Raw genomic sequence first — 19769 nt, 5'->3', positions numbered from 1 at the left:
GCTGGATGAAGTCGATGATACGGTTCCAATGCCCGTGCGGACTGATCTTACCGAGCGATATTGCGCTCGATCGTTGTAGGCTAGGTGTGGATTTCTCACGCATCACGACCTCACGAAACCAACATATGGAGAGGATGGGTGAAAAACGCAAGTAACATGGAGGCCCTGTAACATTAGCTCAAGACGATATTCCCGTGGCTTCTTTTGCGCAAGGACGGTTATGGTTCGGGTGCATTTGGGTGGGCTTCTTTTTCCTGTCTCCATAGCTTAGCTTAGCTTAACGTAGGAATCAAAATGGTAATCGTAAAGGGTCGATGGCCGGTGTGATGTTGTATTTCCTCAACGTAGTCTAAGTTTAAACGACATTCGATGAGGCACAGATGAGTTCCCGAAGGTTGTTTGTGTCATTCCTTAGTTAGAATATCCTTGTTTGAAATAGTCGTCCGGCCACAGCGGCAGTCTAAGCCGAAGTTCTTCAACGTGCAGGTCGACGGCCCTCTCCGTTGGAATTGGAAAGAGACGCATGAGATCTGGCCAAAGTTCCTCGAATTCTTCACTGATTAGCTATCTCATCAGGGGTGTTTTTCGGGAGAAGCCACAAGAAGGTTGCACGGCTCTTCGCTAGGTTGCCAGTAGACAGCATCCCAATATCTACAGGCTGACTGGCACGCGCTTACCTAGGTAGTAAATCCCCCTAATCCACTCCACTCCAACGCATCCTTCCAATCAATGACTTCGCCTGCCCGCCTACAGCTGGCAACCACAGCGCGCCCGCATCTTCCCCCATGGCTAGAACAAGCACAAGCAGGTCCTTCACGCGTCCGTGGGCGGTACTTGGGCCTGCTGCGGCGTGCAGCACGTCCAGCACTCGTTCTGCTTTGCGGCATACTGCATCGACGTCAGCACTGAACTTGCCCTCCTCAAAGCTACAGCCAAACCCAAACCCAAAGCCGCCTCTCTATCCTTTAAAAAAAAAAAAAAAAAAAAAGGAAAGAACATACACTCCCCCTCCCACACTCCGGCTTCTCAAAGTAGCAAATCGCGAGGCAGATTGCTAGCGGTGGCTCCGGCTTGGGCGGCTCCCGTGTGCAGCACGTCCAGCACTCGTTTTGTTGCATGGGGAACTGGGGGAGTGAGTTAGTTAGCTTTTTGCTAAAAGAAAGAATGAAAGAAGGGGGGAAGGGTGGATAGAGTAGGACAGGATAGAAGAGAGCGGACGAACTCCATTCCGCGCGCAGTCGGGCTTTTGGAGGTAGCAGATTTCTAGGCATATGGGCTGCGTTGAGGGGGCGAGGGGCGAGGCGAGTGCGCGGGTTGAGAGGAGGGCGAAGAGGGCGGCGAGGGGGGAAGGGTACATTGTGAGTGCGGTGTCTGGGGGGCTGTTGTTGGAGATGCTGATGCTGGAGTTTTTGGCGGTGGGCGATGAGCGATGTGATGTGGTGAAGCCTATATATAGTGGTGAGTGCGAGCTTTCGTATTCATCTATCAACCGGGTAAAGATGGGGTCTTGACTTTTTTTTCTCGAACCGTTTTCGTGGCACTGCGGCTCGTATCTATGCTACATGATCGATCATCGCATTCGTCGCGTTTCGGATCTGCGCACGCGCCCGCCTAGTGCAAGATTCCTATTTGGGTTGTAGATAGGAGAGATTAATTAGACATACGAGCGAAGTAAGGGAGAGCTGCTTGGCACGTGGAACGACAGAAAATAGATGGGTACAGACCTTACCTCCATAAAGATGTATCGGCGATATAACTCCCCTGGCTGGATGTGCAACGCGTGGCGATGTTGTGCGCTCTCCGTGGTAGGCATTGGGGTGCTTGCTTGAGAGGTTTGGAGCTAGGTGCGAGGCATGCGTCATGCGATCAAGACGAGGTACGAAGAGAGGGAGCTTGATTCCCTAGGGAGAGCAGGTTGTACGATGAAGGGTCTTGCATTCTGGTAAGAGCACAGTTAGTGTACATGACGACGAACCGGAAGCCCCATCCTTGGCTGACATGACATCCAGCCAAACTCCACCAACCCGGAACACTGCACCAACAGGACTGCCGAACCCCCTGCCTTCGCCGGAATTTTTCATGGCGTAGCTACTTAGCAGCCAGCGTAGATCGCTAAGCAAGTGTTAGTGAAGATATCCAGGAAGAAAGACGAGCCTCAAACATACCGTTAGCGAAGAGCGCATACGTATCAGCATTGTTAAGGTTCTGTGAAGAAGACAGGCTCTGAACGGCACTGTATCCATACCCATAGTCCTGCGTGCCCCTGATCTGCGTCAAGTGCGTCACCTCGTGGAGCGTAGTAGTGGCCTGGTCCTGCGCATGGCACGAGCTGCTCAGCGCGGAAAGAGCACTGAAGTACAACGGGCAGTTGACCATGAAGCTCTGCGAGGGAAGCGTATATGCCAGCACGTTGCTGCCGCATGCGCCGTAGACGTCGGTGCAGTAGTAGTCCGCATAGCCGCCGGAGGTGGTGCCGCACTCGGTCGCAACCCGGTTGAAGACGGTCTGCACGGTGGACCTAGTGCTCGATGTCGTGGACTTGAAGTATTCCTGCAGCTTGGCGTTGTTGGAGCCGGCGGCTGAGGAGGCGGCCAGGGCAAGAGAGCGGCAGTTCGACATCGCGTTGACGGTGGCGGTGCGGCGGGAACCGGTGCAGTCCGAGGAAACGTAGGACCGCTTCTCCAGGAAGGCACGACGCACCTTGGCGGCCTCGGCGCCATTGACGGATGCCGAGATGGTGTTGCTGGAGTAGGAAACAACGCCGGTCAGCTCGGTGGAGTCGGCCTTGGCGTAGGAGAGGGTGCCTGAAGAGACAATGTCGAAAGCGCCTCCAGCAGTGAGGTCGTGCATCTGCGCGACGTCGAAGGATGTCTCGACAGTCTGTCCGGCAGCGATGACCTGGAATGCTTCCTCCGGGATGTTGGTGGTACTGATGCGGAGTTTGATGCCCTCAAAAGCAACCTTGGAGCCTACACCAGGGTATCAACCGCCGTTCCTGACGAGAGAGGGCATGGATGCGTGGAAACTTACTGCCTTGGAAGACCTCGACTTTTTCGACGGCAGTCTCATCTAAGAAGCTGCCAGTCTTGAGCACCTTCAGGTCCTCAGACCCGGTGTTGGTGACGGAGGCCTTGAGCTCGGTATTACCGGTCATCTCGAGCTTGACATCGAGAGGCGACTCGCGCTTGGACAGCTCGATTGAGATGGAGCTGGCAAGGGACGCCAGGGCAGCAAGAGCGAGGAACTTCATGATGAGCGAGGGTGCACAAATTCGGCTGCTAGAGAAAGAGGTAGAGGATCTCGATGGAGCTTGTGATGAACGGCGAATCTTCACCAGAACCGCCTCTCTTTATACATGCTGGACATGGCCCTCGTTGCCGCCCACTCCTCCGATGCCCGTCTCTCCTCCTCGGCATCCTAGTCATGATCAGGAAGCTGAACATTGCCATGCTGCACCCCATCGCCCATCAGCAAATTGCCTCCAGCCACCCGGAACCAAATCGCCGTGGGAAGCGAAGCCGCATCGATAGAAGAGGAATGTCGAGAGGGAGAGTCGTGCAATCCCATGCACCCCACGGCGACAGGTGATATTCTCGCAGCAGAGTTAATATATCGCTTCCAGAAACGGCGCAAGATCATGGCCATGAGAATGCCATCTAGTTCCTGCCAAGCGGCAATGCTTGTGTATAAGGCCGAATCACCGGCCAGCGAAGCTAGCCACGGTCGCTTAGCACTTCACCTTCCGGAAGCGGTCCGCCAAGCGTGTGGTAGAAGGACGATGGAATATTCCCCGAGGCCGCCCGTTGGCCACCGGCGATTGGCGGACCGCTCGCGGTTCCTTATCTGATGCTGGCTTGAGGTGTGCCGATATACGAGTTTCAAATCTGACCTTCTCTTTAAAGATCCGCCACCCGGACACAAGCAATAGGCTTCCCGTGGTTCACCATAGCACGCTCCGCTGCTTATTGCAACCTCCATGGATCTTCTCAGGCCTGCCTCCTCTGGAAGGAATTGTGTTGATCCGTTGTAGCTGGGACCGATGGGTTGGCCCACGATGCCTGCCTATTCCAGGTAGGATCTAAACGAACGGAGCGTTGGGGACGAGCAGCCTTCAGACACTGCTTGACATCTCTTCTCAAACGTCATAACGTCTTCTGAGCTGCTGTGGTGCGTATGGCGTCTTCAGTTCTTATCTGTTCTGGTGACACCATGAAGTGCGGAGATGTTCGATGCAAAGCGGCAGATCGGCAGGGTCGGGATCGCAGGGGCCCGTTCGGTCACGGTTCCCTCACTCGTATCTGCGTATAGGTGCTGTTATGGCATCTCCAATCGTCCAACTGATCGGCGCTCTCAGGGCCCACACCAGCTCGGCTCCGCCAAGGTGGTGTGTGATGATCCTTTTCTGCGCGATTGGTGGGAGGCGTTTTGTCCGGGTGCGGCTTCACTGAGATTGCTCTGCTCCTTGAGAGACCTTGGGTCGACTAGGCCAGCGGATGTGACTAGATTGAAGGTAGACGTGCTCGGCCGGTGATTCGTGGCTGCCGAAGGGCCAGGTGGTGCGATGTCAAGTCTGAAGCCGGAGGCCTCGACTGGGCACTGGAAGAGAGCCGGCGCCCTCCTACGCTTCGAGCTTATCGCATCTCTTCCGTGCGCTGCGAGGCCCCTCTTTCTGTTTCGGCTTTCAGTAGCCTGAGGTCCTGGCATGCGATGGCGTGAATTTAACCTCGTTTCGTTGTACGAATAGCCCGCTTGTCTTCTCAATCGAAATGCCTGAAGCTCAAAAAGTGAGCGGAAGGAGAACGGATGTTGAACACTTCCAGGTGGGCCGTTGGCAAGAATGTGATACGAGCACTACTCCCAAAGCAGTTAGCTTGGTCTTCGCTGGGGACCTCGGGACGACCGCGCCGCCTACACGAGCTATCTCTCAAGGTAAAACCAGTAAATACATGACATACACTGTGAAAAACTGTCTCTGCTCAGCCCCGTCTTAATTTTGTAATCTAATCAATGTGAAGCCCGCCACAAGCCATCAAATGCGCCCCATTGATCCACCTCGACCTTTCCTCGCACAAAAACGCGACCGCATACGCAATCTCGCTCGGATCACCCATTCTCTTGCCCACTGGCGTCGCATCGATCGTAGGCTGCAGCAGCTTCATTGCCTCGTGACCTGCAGCCTCAAATCCTTCTGTCATCGTAGGGCCGGGGCTAACTGCGTTAACAGTGCACCCGTACTTTGGGGGTAACTCCTTCGCCCAGCACCGTGTAAAAGAGTCGACCATGCCCTTGGTCCCCGCGTAGATCGTTTGCAAGGGGGGCGGAGCGCGGGAAGATAAAGAGACGATGTTGATGATGCGGCCTCGGCCTTCGGTAAGGTGAGGAAGCGCGGCTTGGGTGAGGAGGAAAACGCCGCGGGCGTTGAGATTGACGAGCTGGTCCCAGTGCGACAGGTCTTGCTCCTCGAAAGGGAGATTGATTGCCAGGCCCGCCGAGTTCACCACTAGGTCTAGTCGGCCAAAGGCTGCTATTGTCGCGTCGACGAGGGACTTCGGGCCTCTGATGCTGGACATGTCGGCTTCCACACATGTCGACGGCTTTGGGAGCGACGACGACAGCGATTCCGCTTCGGCACGAAGGTGCGGAAATGGGTAGTTGACCACGGTGCTGGCGCCACGAGAGGAGAGTTCGTGGATTATTGCGGCGCCGATTCCAGAGTTGGAGCCAGAGACTATGGCTACGAGGCCGGTGAGCGTTTGTTCAGACATTGGGTTTCGTGTGCTGGGCGAGGTGGGCCTAATTAGACCACTGAGGACTGTGGGCTGCTATATGTGCTAAGGAGATCGAGGAAGGCTCGTAACTTTAGTAGCGATTCGGATCCCGGGAGTGTTTGTCGATGCCTTCGACGCTGATCCGTTCGTTTATGCGCGAACAATCGGCTTAAGTTGACAAACATCAACTGGCACTGCGAAGGTATCCCGCTCTCCACGAAGTTCCCCACAATTGGCTTATGCAGCCCGAGGATCTTTGGCGGTCTAGCCAGCACTTCGACTGCTTTCGCTCCCGATCGGAACCCACAAATAGCAACATCCACATCCATAGGACGAGGCTCCGAGTGTGTCCACCTCAGTTCCGAAAGAAGGATTTGGACGGTTGGGCATCTTCGTCCCTAGTCACGCGATCTTGTATCCTGGCATTAGGCAAAACAACAGATTGTGGCGCATGCGATTGTCAAGCTAAATCATGGAACTACTCTAACTACGGATTCTGAGGAACGATAGTCGTATGATAGAGTGAAAGCGGCATCAAATCTCCGCATACAATGCGCTTTACTCGCCAACCTCACGGTCTTCATTCCAATGTGCCAGCTTCTTGACGAAGCCCCAGTGCCAGGTCGCATGTCGAATCCGCTTCCCGAAGAAAAAGAACGGGATAAACATGATCATGACACCGCCCGAGATACCAGCCATTGCGCCGAATGCATTGAGATAGCCATCTCTCTCAATCCAGGGGTTAGTGTAGAAGGAGAGGAGGAAACCAAAGGCGGACTTAAAAGCATGCTGCGTGACCACAATTTCGCCGGCGACGGGGCGATAAGCGTCGATTGTGTAGACGAGAGTTATGTTGGTGGCTTGCACGATGGTGAAGCTGACTGCGAGCATAGTTAGTCGCGTTGATCGAAGCAATAGCGGGAGCGGACACGTACGCAAACCTAGGCCGACAGTCGAGCACATCCAGTGCCAGCTTTTATCTATACCTGCCCCATACAAGACGAGGCCGAGAGGTCCAGTAACCAAACTGATCAGCATAGCGGGCAGGCGCATCTCAGGCTCGCGTATCCCGTTGTTGCGCCTTGTGAAGAAGTCCGCAACCGCATCGGACAATTTCCCACCGGCGAAAATACCAATGAAGTTGCCGACCATTCCGGATATGAAGCAAAGGCCAGACTGCCATGCCTCGAAGCCATATGCGGACGAGAAAGCTGATGCGAAGTTGGATGAGATAGCGACGATAAAGCCGATAGTGACAGCCATGACAAGAGTAGCCCAAAGCACCGGTGGTAGCACTAGGAGTACAACTGGACGCATCACCAACTTTGGCAGTGATTCTGAGGTGTAGCTGCCGTTCCAAAGAGCGAGGCTCTGAATATAGCTCTTCTTCTCTGGAATAAGATCCGCGGGGCCGGAAGCATCCTCGACCTTGAGAGCTCGGTCCGAGGATTTCTGATGTTCGTGGGACTTGCGTTCAAAAGATAGTCGGTGCATTTCTCGGTGATGCTCCTCCTGATGTACTATTCCCTTGCCGCGTAGATGGGCATCTTCTGCTATCTCGGGATCCCAAGACGTGGCAGGGCCGGCAATGCTAGCTTCGCGAGTGTAGTTGGTTTCCGGAAATGTGAAATAGACAAGGACGACGCAGGTACCAATCAGGGCTACCGCAACCCAGTATATATACCGCCACGAGTGGTTGATAGTAATGAGGCCGGCAATGATGATACCGCCAGACACCCCGGCCGAAAGAGCGCAAGTGTAAATGCTGCAAGTTATTAGCAATTGCTATGAGAATAGTCCAGGGGTGTTAAACGACACTTACGCCATGACGGTGCCTCGCTCATGCAAAAAGAACAAATCTGAGATGGTGAGAGGAGCCAGACATTCCGCTGCACCAGAGGCGAGCCCCATTAAGATCCGCGCCGCGAGTTCACTACCGTATGTGGTCGCCCCTCCTGCCCAGGCTGCCGTTGCAACATACAGCGTGAAAGAGCCCACATAGGCTGGCCGGCGTCCAAACTTCACAATCAGGGGCATCCACATCAAGTTGCCGGTTCCTTGGAGCAGGGCAGTCGTCGTGAAGAAGTACGCAGCCTTCGCTATGTGTTTCGCAAAATCTGGTCCTGGGGGCCCGAAGAAATCAGTGGTGATATCCACCATAGCCACTGTTGGGCCCGCCGCTAGGAAGTTGCAGAAGAATATGGCCGCGCAGACGAGTACCGCTAGATAGTAGCGGAATGCTCGAGACCTGGTGTATGATCAGCCATGTGTTTCCATGGATAGCGGGTACTTAGCATCGTGATTCGACTAACCAATTAAGGGGGTCGTTAGGATCATTGGAGGGGGTGGGAATCAGGATGATCTCGTTCGTGTCGACATTGCGCATACGGTGACTCCCTAAGGGAGCGACGTCTGCGATATCTTCGATATCACTCTCAACCTTCTTCATGCCTGCCATGTTGTTGATCGTTCTTTAGCGTCTCGAGGTAATGGAACAGGGGAAGATATTCAAGGGATCTGAAAGCGAGGTCGCGGCACAAGACTGTTGCCTCAGCTCGATAATCTGGATGACGGTAATACTTGAGATGAGTGGAAAGAGTCGCCTTAGGTGGGCAGCCGAACAGCGCATAACAGCACGCGTAAACACTGTTGTGCCAGGTAGCCGTATGCAAGACCCGCATCCGAAAGAAGCGAACTGCATTCGGGGCATTTGCATTGCGGGGCCCCGGAAACGAGCTGCTAGCGCTGGGGTCTGTGCGGAGATAAATCGGAAGCTGGCACAGTAGGTGGGATGTGGAGAGGTTGTTGGACTTGGACGCGCGTGGCGTCAAAGGTGGACCCGGACCGAACCTTGTGACTTTGAAATGAGGGGATTTCGGCGGTACTCGGCGTTTCAACCTCAGAACAAACACCTACCTCAAGAAAAGAACGTACGAGGACATGGCTTTTCCCGAACCGATACAGTGTTTTTCCATTCGACGCGTGTTCATGTTTTCTGCTTGTCGACTGCCTAGGTAAATCCGGCCTTGGAAGGTTGACCTTCTTAACCACTCCGCGTGTTATCGAACTCCTTCGCAGGTCGGAATTCTAAGGCGCGAACAATGGCAGCCAATTCTCTAGCAAGTTCCCTTCCCATCATCTGGAGAGGCTCTCCAGGCTACGAACAAGCCCGCATCGGCCGAGTCTTCAATCATCGCCGTCCGGATCGATACCCTATCGCTGTTGTCGAAGCCACCAGAGAGCAGCACATCGTCGATACGGTTAGGCTTGCCATTGAGAAGAAGTGTCGTGTCTCTGTAAGGTCCGGAGGCCATAGCTGGGCAGCTTGGAGCGTCCGCGACGAAGCGATACTGCTCGACCTAGGGAACTACAAGGAACTATACTATGATGCGGCGACTGAGGTTGTTCGATGCTCGCCCAGTACCGTCGGAAGAGATCTCAATGGTTATCTTGAGACCTACGGCCGTCTTTTTGTAGGCGGTCATTGCCCGGATGTTGGGGTTGGGGGATTTCTTCTCCAAGGTGGAATGGGCTGGAATTGCAAGGTCTGTTTGCGCTTTGACTACATCCTATCAAGTACTTTGGCGCTGATGCGACTTCAGAATTGGGGGTGGGCTTGCGAAAAGGTCAACGCGATCGATGTCGTCACCGCCGACGGGCAGGAGCTCCACTGCGACGCAAACCAGAACAGCGAACTGCTCTGGGCTGCCCGTGGTGCCGGGCCAGGTAAGCTACCCCAAGGTTTCTTGCCTCTGGTTTGGCCCGGCTGACTGTTTGGAAAGGTTTCCCAGCCATTGTAACACGCTTCTACTTGGAAACGCGGCCCCTACCCAAGGTGATGATGACTTCTGGCTACATATATCCGGTATCCGAGTACCGCAAAGCCATGGGATGGATAACTGGAATTGCTGGAACTTACGATGCGGATACCGAGGTTGTTGCAGTCGCAAGCTACAAGCCAGGCGGTGACGAGATAACCATCTTATGTCTCTTCACAACGTTCAAAAACACAGAGGAGCAGGCCAAATGGGCATTGCAAGAGGCCGAGAGCACGCATCCCTCTGGCACGATCGAGAAATGGCAGTTTAAGCCCACCAGTCTCAAATCAGAGTATGAAGACCAAGCACGGGCCAATCCAGCCGGCCACCGTTATTGCGCGGACAATGCCTACATCCGGAACGATGCGGACGTGGTTTCTGTGCTGGAGAAGGCCTTCACCACCCTAGCCCACAAGAAGGCGTTCTCGTTATGGTATTCCATGGCGCCGGTCTCGCGCCGGAAGCTTCCCGACATGGCTCTCAGTATGCAATCGGACCACTACTTTGCTTCATATACGATCTGGGAGGACGAGAAGGACGACCGCGGCTGCCAACAGTGGGTTAGAGACATATTTGACAAGGTCGAGCGGCATTCCGAAGGCGCCTATCTGGGCGATGCAGACTTCCAGGTCCGGAGAACTCGGTTTTGGGGACAGGAGCAAGGTAAGAAGCTTATCGCCATTCGTAAGCAATGGGATTCGGAAGGCCGCGTCTGCGGGTACCTTGATGCAGGCGATAAGTCCCGAGCGGAAGGGCTGCCTAACGAGCACGAATGGTTGGTAGGCCCAAAAATCTAGCGTTCTGTACAACGAGTAGTACTCACCATTTGCTCGCGTTTTGCGCCCTCTTGTCACCAATTGCGTACCTGGACTTCTCTTCATTCTGTGAAACTTGTTTTCGGCGAGTCTAGTCGGCCTAGAAATCTGAAAAGCCAGTTCTATTACGACACTCCGCTCCTGCAATCCGTACTATGACTGGAACAGTGAACGGCTTGCAAAGTATAGACTTGGCTATACGTGAAATTGTTAAGTCTATGCTAATCTCAAATTGATAAACTGAATCCCGCATCGACCACCGCGTTCTGTCCGGTCACCGACTTGCTTAAAGCGAATATCTTGACTTGCTCTGCGACATCCTGCACCAAATTTCTATCAGCGTCTTTCCCGATGGGGGTAGTTTCTCTGGTCCTATGCACGCACCTCAACCGTTGCGAATCGTTCCAGCTTGCTAGCCTTTTGCACTGCTCTGAGCCTTTCTTCAGGGAACTTGCGACCCCACTCCTATTCACCGTCAGCCTCCGGAAGAAGCAAACATGCAGCGAAATACTCGCCGTCAACAGAACTCCGGGGGAAACGCTGTTGACTCTGACTTTCGGGGCGGCGATGATTGCCAGCGATTTGACGAGGTGGATCTGCGCGGCTTTCGATACAGCGTATGGCTGTAGCATTCAGCTCCTGTACATGATAGAGAACGTGTTCCACGTGGAGCGGATTGGCATCGCCTACATACCAAAGAGCTACCGCTTGGCTTGACGCCGGCCACGCTGGCGGTGGTAATGAACACCCCTTCAGTATCGTCTAGATGTTTCTTCGCCGCCTTCATCAACCAAAGGTGGCTTTTGACGTTTATGGTAAAGCAGCGATCCCAGTCCTCGTCGGTCACGCCCTCGTCCAGGTCCATGAAGTCAGTCATCCTCGTCCATCCGGCGTTGGACACAACGACATCTAAGCGGCCCATGGACGAGAGCGCTTGCTCCACCAGTCCCTCGACCTGAGTTCTGTCGCCTATGTCTGCCTGTAAAGCGGCGAATTTTTGTGATGGACAATTGCCTTGCAGTTCTTTAACCAAAGCCTCTGCTCTCTGTGTGTTCGAGGAGTAGTTTATGATGACATTCATCTTCGCGTCGATAGCGAGGCATCTTGCAATTGCTGCCCCAAGACCAGCTGAACCGGCCGTAACGAGAGCGACTTTGGTGGCTTCCATTGTGAACGGAGTCGGGGAAGGCTGAGTCTTCCGAGTCGTCCAGGTATCACATCCTCAGATCCTTTGCGCAACTCCAGCTATGCCTGTTCCGACCCAGAGACGCCGTTCAAGATCACACTCCAGGGCGACAGAACGTCGTGCGGCCGTATCGGCTCCACATTTGATCCACGTAGCGGGACATGTGGTCCCGAACGATTAACTTCGGCTCCACATGGAGCGCGCCGAGTGGCCCCGAACTTTATTGCTGCCGGAACTTGCCCCGGCTGGCCTTAGTTCTCAGACTGCCCGCGATTTAGCTAGCTCCCGACAACACCAAACGCAGCATCCATGCATCTTCGCATGCCGTGATCCCCACGTCCACCGAGCGATCGGAGGCAATAGGAAATAGACGCGGTAATAGATCCGCCCTTCGGGTGGTGTTAGCTCTTTGAATATGCAATTCCCGTTACTGTTGTAATCATCTGAAGTTCCCACTGGTATTCTGTGTATTCTGTTTGAGACCCAAAAAGAAAACATTTCAACTTCCCACCATAGTTGCGATGACAGCGGAAACAGCATCCAATGGCCATGCGAACGGCGCGCCAGGCGCAAACGGCCTCGCCAATGGCAATGGGCAAGTCGCGGCTTCAGTAGCACGCAAAGACGAAGGCCTGCATATTGTGATTGCTGGGGCTGGAATTGGCGGCCTCAGCGCTGCGAATTTCTTGAGGCAGCAAGGTCATCGCATTACCGTGAGTTCATAGCTCGCTCGCTCATACATGCGGAGACGAATGCTGACATACGGGGTCGCAGGTCCTCGAGCAATCGAGCTGCGCACTTGAAGTCGGCGCGGCGGTGCACCTTGCGCCTAACTGCAATGGCCTGCTACGTCGCATGGGACTATACGCAGAGAATGTTGGCGCGAACAAGACGGAATACGTGAGTTTATATGCTCCTGGTGGTGCAGCTCAATGCTCTGCCTCCGGCCTCGAAGCTAACAGTTAGGGGATTAGATCACAGAGTACAAATCGGATGGTACTCTGCTCAAACATGTGCCTCTCGCTGAGCCGAACAAGATCTGGCAGCATGTGAGCAATCTATACCTGGGAGAGCCAGCGAGTCGTTGCTGACAAGCTCAAAGCCATGGCACCTTATTCACCGCGTTCGTCTTCACAACGAACTCAAGAGGATGGCCGTGTCGTCGGAGGGCAAAGGCCGCCCAGTGGAGCTCCGTACTTGTAGTCGACTAGTAGATGTTGATCCTTCCTCAGGGACCGCGACACTCGAAAGTGGCGAGAAGGTTCAAGGCGACGTTGTGATTGGCGCCGACGGAGTTCATGTAAGTGCACCGCATCGTGATTGTGAAATCCATCCAACCTTCGAGGACGATTCGCTAACGAGAGTATGAAGTCGGTAACAAGAAGCAAAGTTCCCGGCGGCGACAAGACGCCGTTTTCGTCGGGAAAGAGCGCGTTCCGCTTCCTCGTGCCTCGCAAGGCAGCCCTCGATGATCCCAAGACGGCGAAGTTCGCTGAGACACATGGCGAGCTCATCATTTGGTATGGCACGGATCGGCGAGTTGTTATGTATCCATGCGACAATAACGAGCTGCTGAATTTCGTCTGCATTCACCCTGGTGAGCTGTCGGAAGTGAAGACGGAAGGTTGGATGGCAATCCTTGACCCCGTCTCAGACGTTTCGCTGACAGGAAGCAGATTGGAACCAGGGCGGTAACCTCAACAACATGCTCGACGTCTACAGCGGGTTCGAACCTGCTCTGGTGTCCTTGATCGGTAAAGCGGACCCTGAATCGCTCAAGGTCTGGGCGTTACTGGATATGGATATCATCCCCACTTGGGTGAATGACAGGCTTGCTCTTCTGGGAGATGCTGCCCACCCTTTCACGCCTCGTGAGTCCGTCCTGGTGGATACCCGGCTCTCATCTGAGCCTGCAAAACTGACCTTCCTCCAGATCAGGGCCAAGGTGCCGGCGTTGCCATTGAAGATACTGCCTCCCTTGCTGTAGTCTTGCCTCTTGGAACGAAACCTGAGGAGGTCTCTGAGCGCCTTAAATTGTACGAAACCATTCGCTACGAGCGCGCCCACAGGATCCAGGACGTTTCCCGCATCATGGGCCGCGACCTCACTCCCGGAGACTCCTCATGCAACATGATGGAGTTCACAAACTACAACTTCGGGCATGACGAGTGGGACAACAGCACGCAAGCGTTCCGCAAACACCAGTGGGCCAAGGACCCAAATATGTTTTGGCGAATGCCCATCTCCTTCGGCCCCATGCCTGGTCCTCGCCAGAACTTCGAGGGGAAGCCTAGGACGGCAACGCACAGCACCTTCTGCACCGCAAGTATCAAGTTCAAAACTTCAGCTACGTTGCTCAAGAATCTCTTCCCATCGCCGAGCTTTAGCTTCGCCTCGCCCGGCACCGTTGCCTATGCCAGTTTCAGCCAGACGGAGCTGAATAAGATGGAATGGCTGGGAGGGAGCGGCTATCGCCACCTGGGCCTGTATATTCACGGCGTACAATATACCATGAAGAACGGGAAAGTCCTCAACGGAACATTCATGCCGATCCTTTTCGAGTCGCTGGCCGATCCCATTGTTTCCGGGCGCGAGGAGCTGGGCATGCCAAAGCTGTACTGTGCGCTGGACGTATTCAAGCGGAGCAACCAGTACCGTTTGAGTGCCAGCTGGCAAGGGGCGTCTTTTGGTTCTTTCAGTTGGGAAGGGTTGGAGGATGTGGATCCTGGTGATGATAAGGGAACCATTGGTGGATCCGACGACGATGGAATCATCGTGTATAGGTATATTCCTAGGGTCGGGGACAGGGGCAAGGCGGATACGGAACATGCAGTTTTTGTGCCGCATGCCGAGGAAAGTAAAGTGGTTCCCAGCAAAGTCAAGAGCGTGAAGAAGGCGAGCAACGCATCTGTCAAGCTCGACGGACTTGACTGGGAGGCACTGCCCACCCTACACCACGTTGCAAGCCGGTTGGCGGAAATCCCGATCTACGAGGTCGTTGCAGCGAAGATTGTAGAGGGAGAGGGCGTGCCGGATGTTAGCGCAGCGAGAAGGGTCGATTGAGCTTGAGCTAGGGGGTGTTGGGGAGTCTGAGGTTATCGATTCGGTCTTGAGTAATCCACCTTTTTACGAATGTGCACGCTCAACTCTTTGTTGAAACCCTAATTAACACGGCTCGTGCGTCATTAAGCCTATTCAAGGTGAGCAACGCTCCCTTTGCGCTATCACGGGGAATCGGACCTACGCTCTTTGGCATTCGTTGCCGGCACATGGAGGAGTGTTTGAGAACGTGAGAAGACCCCGCTTCTCCACATCGGAAGAGCCGCGGAGACGTTCCGCAAGGCCTCGCGGACATTCCCACGTGATAAAAGCTTTGTAGCTCTCAAACTCTCCTAGCGGGACTCATCGCTTTATTAATATTGCAATATCTCCTCCTGGCTTGTCATTCCATCAGACCCAACACCTCCATCGAAATGGCTGAAACCAAAGACATCCGTCAGAACAAACGCTTCATTACCTCTCATACACCAGACGGAAAAGAGGTTTTCGATACCTCCATTTCGGAGGACGTTCCATACCAGCGATTGCCGGACGGCGCGGAGTTTGGGCTCTGCTATGCAACGAGCCAGTTCCCCGTCGATGTAGTCAATGACAAAGATGTACGTTTCGGAGCAGGATTCGCCTTCAGTCCAGGAGATGGTGACCGTATTGCAGGTTCGGACCTACGAAAACTATCTTAGCGATCTTCCTGGCATCACGATATCTACCGGGACAGTCCTTCGCATAGTCGACATGATGCCCGGTGCGCTTAGCCCAATGCATCGCACCGTTAGCATCGACTACGGGGTTGTGCTCGAGGGAGAAGTCGAGCTTATCCTCAACTCTGGCGAGAAGCGCGTCATGAAGCGCGGCGACGTCAGCATCCAGCGCGGGACGAACCACGCGTGGCGGAATGTGACAAAGGCTGAGGGAGGAGGTAATGGGGGTTGGGCTCGGATGATGTACGTGCTGCTCCCGGTGGAGAAGTTGGAGGTTGGAGGGAAGGTGTTGGGAGAAGATACGGGCACGATTCCGGGGGTAAGGTCGAGCGATTAGGACGCTCAAACTATGGTGAATGGATTATAGACCAGTCGATTTAAACAAATACATCGCGAGTTTTGATGGTGTCCACACCTTTGACGCTAGAAGAAGCGCCGAGGACGCCTTCGCGTACCTTGGCAGCACCTCGGCCCAATCAGCAAAGGCGGCAATAAGTCCGATGGGACACCGGTTAGAGCTTCGGGCCGAAGAAGTTGCAGCAGGTCTGAATCTCGATAAAAGGAGATGCGGGGTTACCCGCATCTGGGGAGCACGGCGGGTCTGGCACGAACGGGGCGAAAAGAGCGTAGACTCATGCCCCTCTCACCGTTGGCTTGCGATGCCGCAGGATTATGGAGTCGTCAACGTCGGCGGACCAGAATGCGTCTCCACAAACCCGGGCATTCTTCCAATGCGCAGAGTGCGAGCGGAGTTATTCTCGGGTTGACCATCTCGCGCGTCATGTTCGTTCTCGTAAGCCGCGTTCTCTCTGTTCCATCTCATACGCGGGCGAGGACGTCGCTGATGGACCAATTTAGATATGCAGGAGAAGCCCTTCGAATGTTCGGTGTGCAACAAGGGCTTCGGTCGCCCGTAAGCCCTGATGCTTCTAGGAGAGGACGCGTACCGCTGATACACCTGCAGGGACCTCCTCAAGCGGCATGCGCTCGGCCACGAGACCGACGGCCGCAGCAAGAGACAGAAGAAACAGGCGACTCAGTCGTCTCGAGTTTCACAAGCATGCAAGGCTTGCGCGACTGCGAAGCTGAAGTGCGAGGACGACAAGCCTTGCAAACGATGTCAGCAAAGGCAAATCGCATGCGAGTGGAACGCAGACGGCCGTATGCGGCGCGCTCCAAGCCATTCCGCGGATCTCGCATCCGCAGAAAAGCAGCAATCAGGTACATCTGGCAGGCTGTTGGACCCGCGGGCCGCTAGCGACATGTCAGACAGAGAATCACAGACGGACGTCGACGCGATAGACCCTGTGTTGCTAGGCACTGTGCAACTGCCAACTCCAGAAATTACGACGTCGCAACCGCAGCCCTCTGCGCCCATGGCAGCCGAAGATAGCTTCTTCCCCGACTTTCTCAAGGACGTCTTGACGGACGACTTGGATCAATTTGCCATGCCAAATGCTCATCAGTGGCAGCACCAGGGCATGGGACCACGCGATGTCCTTGATTTTGCTGGCGAGGCAAATTGGGATTTCGAGACAGCAGACTTCAACATCCTAGAAGCGCTGAACGGCAGGCCTATCGCTAATCTCCAATTCTATCCGGATCCCTCGGAGCTCGGCCAGGCTATCGATCAGGGTGGGCATCTGCCCCATTCGCAAGGCGGAACCGACACTCCCAAGCGAGTCGCCCTTGGGACCAAGGCATTCGAGAAGTCATCCTTTGGGCGCTGGAGACCAGGCAAGAAAGATTCGGCGTTTTCCGAACAGCACAATCTGTCCCTACCCAGAGAACAGTCAGGCTCTCCCGACACCCGGCTAAGATGCGAGCGACCCCTTCTACGAGAAAGCTTAGACCAGAGTGCAAGGGATCAGATACTTGCGCTGGTCCTCAGTACGTGTGAGCCTGCCAACGTGTCGCGAGTGGCTGCTTCATTCCCAACTGTCGAACTCTTGGACGACCTCTTGCAGAGCTTTTTCATCCGACAAAGCTCGCAAACCGACTGCTTCATCCATGTTGCTAGCTTTAACCCAAGCCAAGCCAAGCCCGAAGTGCTTACCGCAATGGTAGCTACAGGTGCCGTCCTCAGTGGCGTCAGGCCTCTCCAAAAACTTGGATTTGCAATTCTTGAAGCTGTGCGAGCGGCTATCCCGAAGCGTTGCGAGGAATGCAACGCGGTGACAAGACAGCTTTGGATCCTTCAGGCGTTTATGCTTCAGCTGGAAGTGGGGCTTTGGAGCGGTAATAGACGCAAGATGGAGCTTTCCGAAAGCCACCTCCAAATCCTCGTCACCATGATTCGCAGGGCCGGAAAGCTTCAAAGGGACAAGCGACTACCAGTCGCTCCTTTACCGCAGGACGCCGGGGAGGATTTGCAGCGCAAGTGGCTAGAATGGGTTGAGCGAGAGTCTGTTAAGCGACTCGTTTTCCATGTCTTCCTCTACGATGCCCAGTCCTCGATGTCGTTACTCGCCAATCCGCTGGTATCCTACGCCGAAGTTGCCATCGCGTTGCCCGAATCCAAAGAATTGTGGGACGCAGAAGACGCAGAGCAGTGGAAGGCAATCTATCTTTCTCGACGCGAACCTGCCCCAGATCGGCTCCCCTCTCTAGTGGACTGCATCCAGGAGCCTGCTTCCATCGTCTCTTCCCAAGCCTTTTGTGATGCCCATTTCTCGACTTTGATATCTCTACATGCCTTCTGGGGAATGATCTGGGAGTACAATCAAATGGACTCTATCACCAAGAACAGGACGGGTCAGAGCAACGACTCGCTCTTCATGCCTCTCCGCAACCAGGGTCTCTGCCGGACTCTCCAATATTTTCGGATGAGCATGTCGGAATGCAAGGTTCCACCTTCGCCAGAATCAATGCTGGTTCTCGACATTTTGCTCATGTATCTTCATATGAGCCTTGAGGAGATCCAGCTTTTCGCAGGTAAAGAAGACAAGGATGAGGCACGCCGAGTCTTCCCTTCTCTGCAGCAGTGGGTCGAGTCGTCTGGTTCACGTCAGGCAATATGGCACGGTGGCCAAGTCCTTCGTGCCGCCAAGACCTTTCCGCGTAACCAGCTGCGAAACTTCTATGCAATAGCGGTCTACCACGCTAGCATTGCATTTTGGGCGTTCGGCGTCATATCACAGGCCAAGACGAATCGCCTGCAGAATACAGGTAGTTTCACAGACGTCTCCGAGGGCGTCGTGCAACCGATCTGGCTGGACGGCAGTGAGACGCCCGACGTTCAGCGCTTCATAGCTCTCGGCCGAGGCAATCCTGGTATCTGTGCTCTGCCGAGTCCAAATAGAACTAACCCAACTCTGGTACCGTTGACGGATCCAGAGGCTGTGATGGACATCATGTTGGACACGTTGCGGAAGAACTGCGTGGGACAGGCACCAGACGAGGCGCTTCCTCCACTCGTCGAGAACCTTGCGCAGTTGATGAGAGATCTGGGCAAGGCGGCCGAAGCAATGGGTCGATGAAGGAGAGCATTTCAAGCCCTCAGAGCCTTTGGCCACTGCTGCTCGTGCATCATGGCACTGGGCTGAACTCCAACAATGCCCTCCACCTAATCCGCCGCGCTTTCGTTCCAACTGCTCAGTCTATGGCCGGCTGGGGAGCTTCGCCTCTTCTGGACCTCATTGACACGGTTATCTACACGGTCTAGGTGTGTGCCGGATGGGACCGCCTGCTCGAGAGCTTCAAGGCGCTAATCGGCTGCTGGCGGGGTTTCTAGGCCGTCATAACGTTCGAGGAGGAGGTTCTATTCTGTCGCGGGCGTTGGGATCCTGCTCAAGTGCGTGGGATAATCGGTGTCTGCTTCCTGTTGGGTTTGCTTTGTTAGCTACTTTCCAGGCGGCCGCAGTGGCGCGCTGCTGGGCAAGTGGTATACGTACTCCACGGGCCCGTTGGCGGAATTGGTGAGCGAGGGCATTGACGGTGACACCGTGGCGGCCATGAGTGTAGCCTGCCTTGCTTGCGTTGGCTAGTGTTTGAGGTTCATCGGCGGCATAGCGGCGGGCCTCCTGTTCCGGTAGTTTGGTAGCGAGAAGCCCCCAAACCCACCTGGGCAGAATACCCCAAGGCCATCGCACTGTTTCTGCCTTATAAACGCAATGAGGGGATTTCTGTTCCGCCTAGGAATACACTCACCGCTGTCCTACTTCTTTGCTCTGGTCTTACCGCGCCTGGGTAGTCGGTCGCGTCCCCCGTCGCATTACAGTCAGCGCACAGTGCCCCCCCTCTCCCAAAGCTTCCGATCTATTCTGCGGAACAGCAGTTCACATAGATCCCCGATATCGCCAATTGATCCGGTAGGCTGGATATAGTACAGCAGAGTTTCAGGAGCCAGTGATTTTCGAGGAAAAATATATTCGTGCGAGGCGTTGGAAGCAATGCCGCTGTGCCACATTCACATTAATTACCCA

General features: G+C 54.6%; 7 protein-coding genes across 7 annotated transcripts; 3 read left to right on the top strand and 4 right to left on the bottom strand.

The window, feature by feature from the left end:
• Positions 1 to 813: 813 nt before the first annotated feature.
• On the bottom strand, positions 814 to 1357 carry BU26DRAFT_569176 (uncharacterized protein; the record flags this gene model as incomplete). Its single annotated transcript, XM_033833855.1, has 3 exons — positions 814 to 888; positions 1002 to 1124; positions 1223 to 1357. 3 exons carry the CDS (start codon positions 1355 to 1357, stop codon positions 814 to 816), a joined length of 333 nt encoding a protein of 110 aa, XP_033679179.1.
• Positions 1358 to 1977: 620 nt separating this feature from the next.
• BU26DRAFT_95520 (metallo proteinase) lies at positions 1978 to 3407 on the bottom strand. The gene is made up of 3 exons (XM_033836540.1): positions 3031 to 3407; positions 2166 to 2969; positions 1978 to 2112 (listed from the first exon to the last, which is right to left on the bottom strand). Exons 1-3 carry the CDS (start codon positions 3248 to 3250, stop codon positions 2093 to 2095), a joined length of 1044 nt encoding a protein of 347 aa, XP_033679178.1. The 5' UTR covers positions 3251 to 3407; the 3' UTR covers positions 1978 to 2092.
• A 1593-nt stretch (positions 3408 to 5000) lies between these two features.
• Positions 5001 to 5765, bottom strand: BU26DRAFT_435447 (short chain dehydrogenase; the record flags this gene model as incomplete). Its single annotated transcript, XM_033824131.1, has 1 exon — positions 5001 to 5765. The coding sequence occupies one exon, from the start codon at positions 5763 to 5765 to the stop codon at positions 5001 to 5003; it is 765 nt and encodes a 254-aa protein (XP_033679177.1).
• Positions 5766 to 6636: 871 nt separating this feature from the next.
• BU26DRAFT_491537 (FAD/FMN-containing dehydrogenase) lies at positions 6637 to 10383 on the top strand (the record flags this gene model as incomplete). The annotated part of the gene is made up of 4 exons (XM_033826085.1): positions 6637 to 6989; positions 8914 to 9313; positions 9371 to 9494; positions 9551 to 10383. 4 exons carry the CDS (start codon positions 6637 to 6639, stop codon positions 10381 to 10383), a joined length of 1710 nt encoding a protein of 569 aa, XP_033679176.1.
• Positions 10384 to 10628: 245 nt separating this feature from the next.
• Positions 10629 to 11569, bottom strand: BU26DRAFT_533673 (oxidoreductase ucpA; the record flags this gene model as incomplete). The annotated part of the gene is made up of 4 exons (XM_033831172.1): positions 10629 to 10721; positions 10786 to 10866; positions 10917 to 11024; positions 11096 to 11569. The coding sequence occupies 4 exons, from the start codon at positions 11567 to 11569 to the stop codon at positions 10629 to 10631; spliced, it is 756 nt and encodes a 251-aa protein (XP_033679175.1).
• A 539-nt stretch (positions 11570 to 12108) lies between these two features.
• BU26DRAFT_435184 (FAD-binding domain-containing protein) lies at positions 12109 to 15682 on the top strand (the record flags this gene model as incomplete). The annotated part of the gene is made up of 9 exons (XM_033824113.1): positions 12109 to 12300; positions 12362 to 12487; positions 12562 to 12636; positions 12690 to 12860; positions 12950 to 13211; positions 13261 to 13458; positions 13521 to 14641; positions 15088 to 15246; positions 15302 to 15682. 9 exons carry the CDS (start codon positions 12109 to 12111, stop codon positions 15680 to 15682), a joined length of 2685 nt encoding a protein of 894 aa, XP_033679174.1.
• A 272-nt stretch (positions 15683 to 15954) lies between these two features.
• Positions 15955 to 19265, top strand: BU26DRAFT_554198 (uncharacterized protein). The gene is made up of 3 exons (XM_033832252.1): positions 15955 to 16138; positions 16204 to 16258; positions 16310 to 19265. The coding sequence occupies exons 1-3, from the start codon at positions 16018 to 16020 to the stop codon at positions 18822 to 18824; spliced, it is 2691 nt and encodes an 896-aa protein (XP_033679173.1). The 5' UTR covers positions 15955 to 16017; the 3' UTR covers positions 18825 to 19265.
• The last annotated feature ends 504 nt before the right edge of the window (positions 19266 to 19769 follow it).

The sequence above is a fragment of the Trematosphaeria pertusa genome, assembly GCF_010094035.1.
Source record: "Trematosphaeria pertusa strain CBS 122368 unplaced genomic scaffold BU26scaffold_15, whole genome shotgun sequence".
In the NCBI taxonomy this organism is placed as follows: Eukaryota; Fungi; Ascomycota; class Dothideomycetes; order Pleosporales; family Trematosphaeriaceae; genus Trematosphaeria; species Trematosphaeria pertusa.
The sequence above is the reverse complement of the archived record's forward strand: the minus strand, read 5'-3'. Positions and strand labels throughout refer to the sequence as shown.

What these genes read in the sequence shown, in the direction of transcription:
- BU26DRAFT_554198 (XM_033832252.1), top strand. Translation starts at nt 16,018, where the DNA reads ATGGAGTCGTCAACGTCGGCGGACCAGAATGCGTCTCCACAAACCCGG. An exon ending in CGCGCGTCATGTTCGTTCTC is followed by an intron (nt 16,139 to 16,203) that starts GTAAGCCGCGTT and finishes GGACCAATTTAG; the next exon opens with ATATGCAGGAGAAGCCCTTC. An exon ending in AACAAGGGCTTCGGTCGCCC is followed by an intron (nt 16,259 to 16,309) that starts GTAAGCCCTGAT and finishes ATACACCTGCAG; the next exon opens with GGACCTCCTCAAGCGGCATG.
- BU26DRAFT_95520 (XM_033836540.1), bottom strand. Translation starts at nt 3,250, where the DNA reads ATGAAGTTCCTCGCTCTTGCTGCCCTGGCGTCCCTTGCCAGCTCCATC. An exon ending in AGTCGAGGTCTTCCAAGGCA is followed by an intron (nt 2,970 to 3,030) that starts GTAAGTTTCCAC and finishes ACCCTGGTGTAG; the next exon opens with GCTCCAAGGTTGCTTTTGAG. An exon ending in GTATGCGCTCTTCGCTAACG is followed by an intron (nt 2,113 to 2,165) that starts GTATGTTTGAGG and finishes ACACTTGCTTAG; the next exon opens with CGATCTACGCTGGCTGCTAA.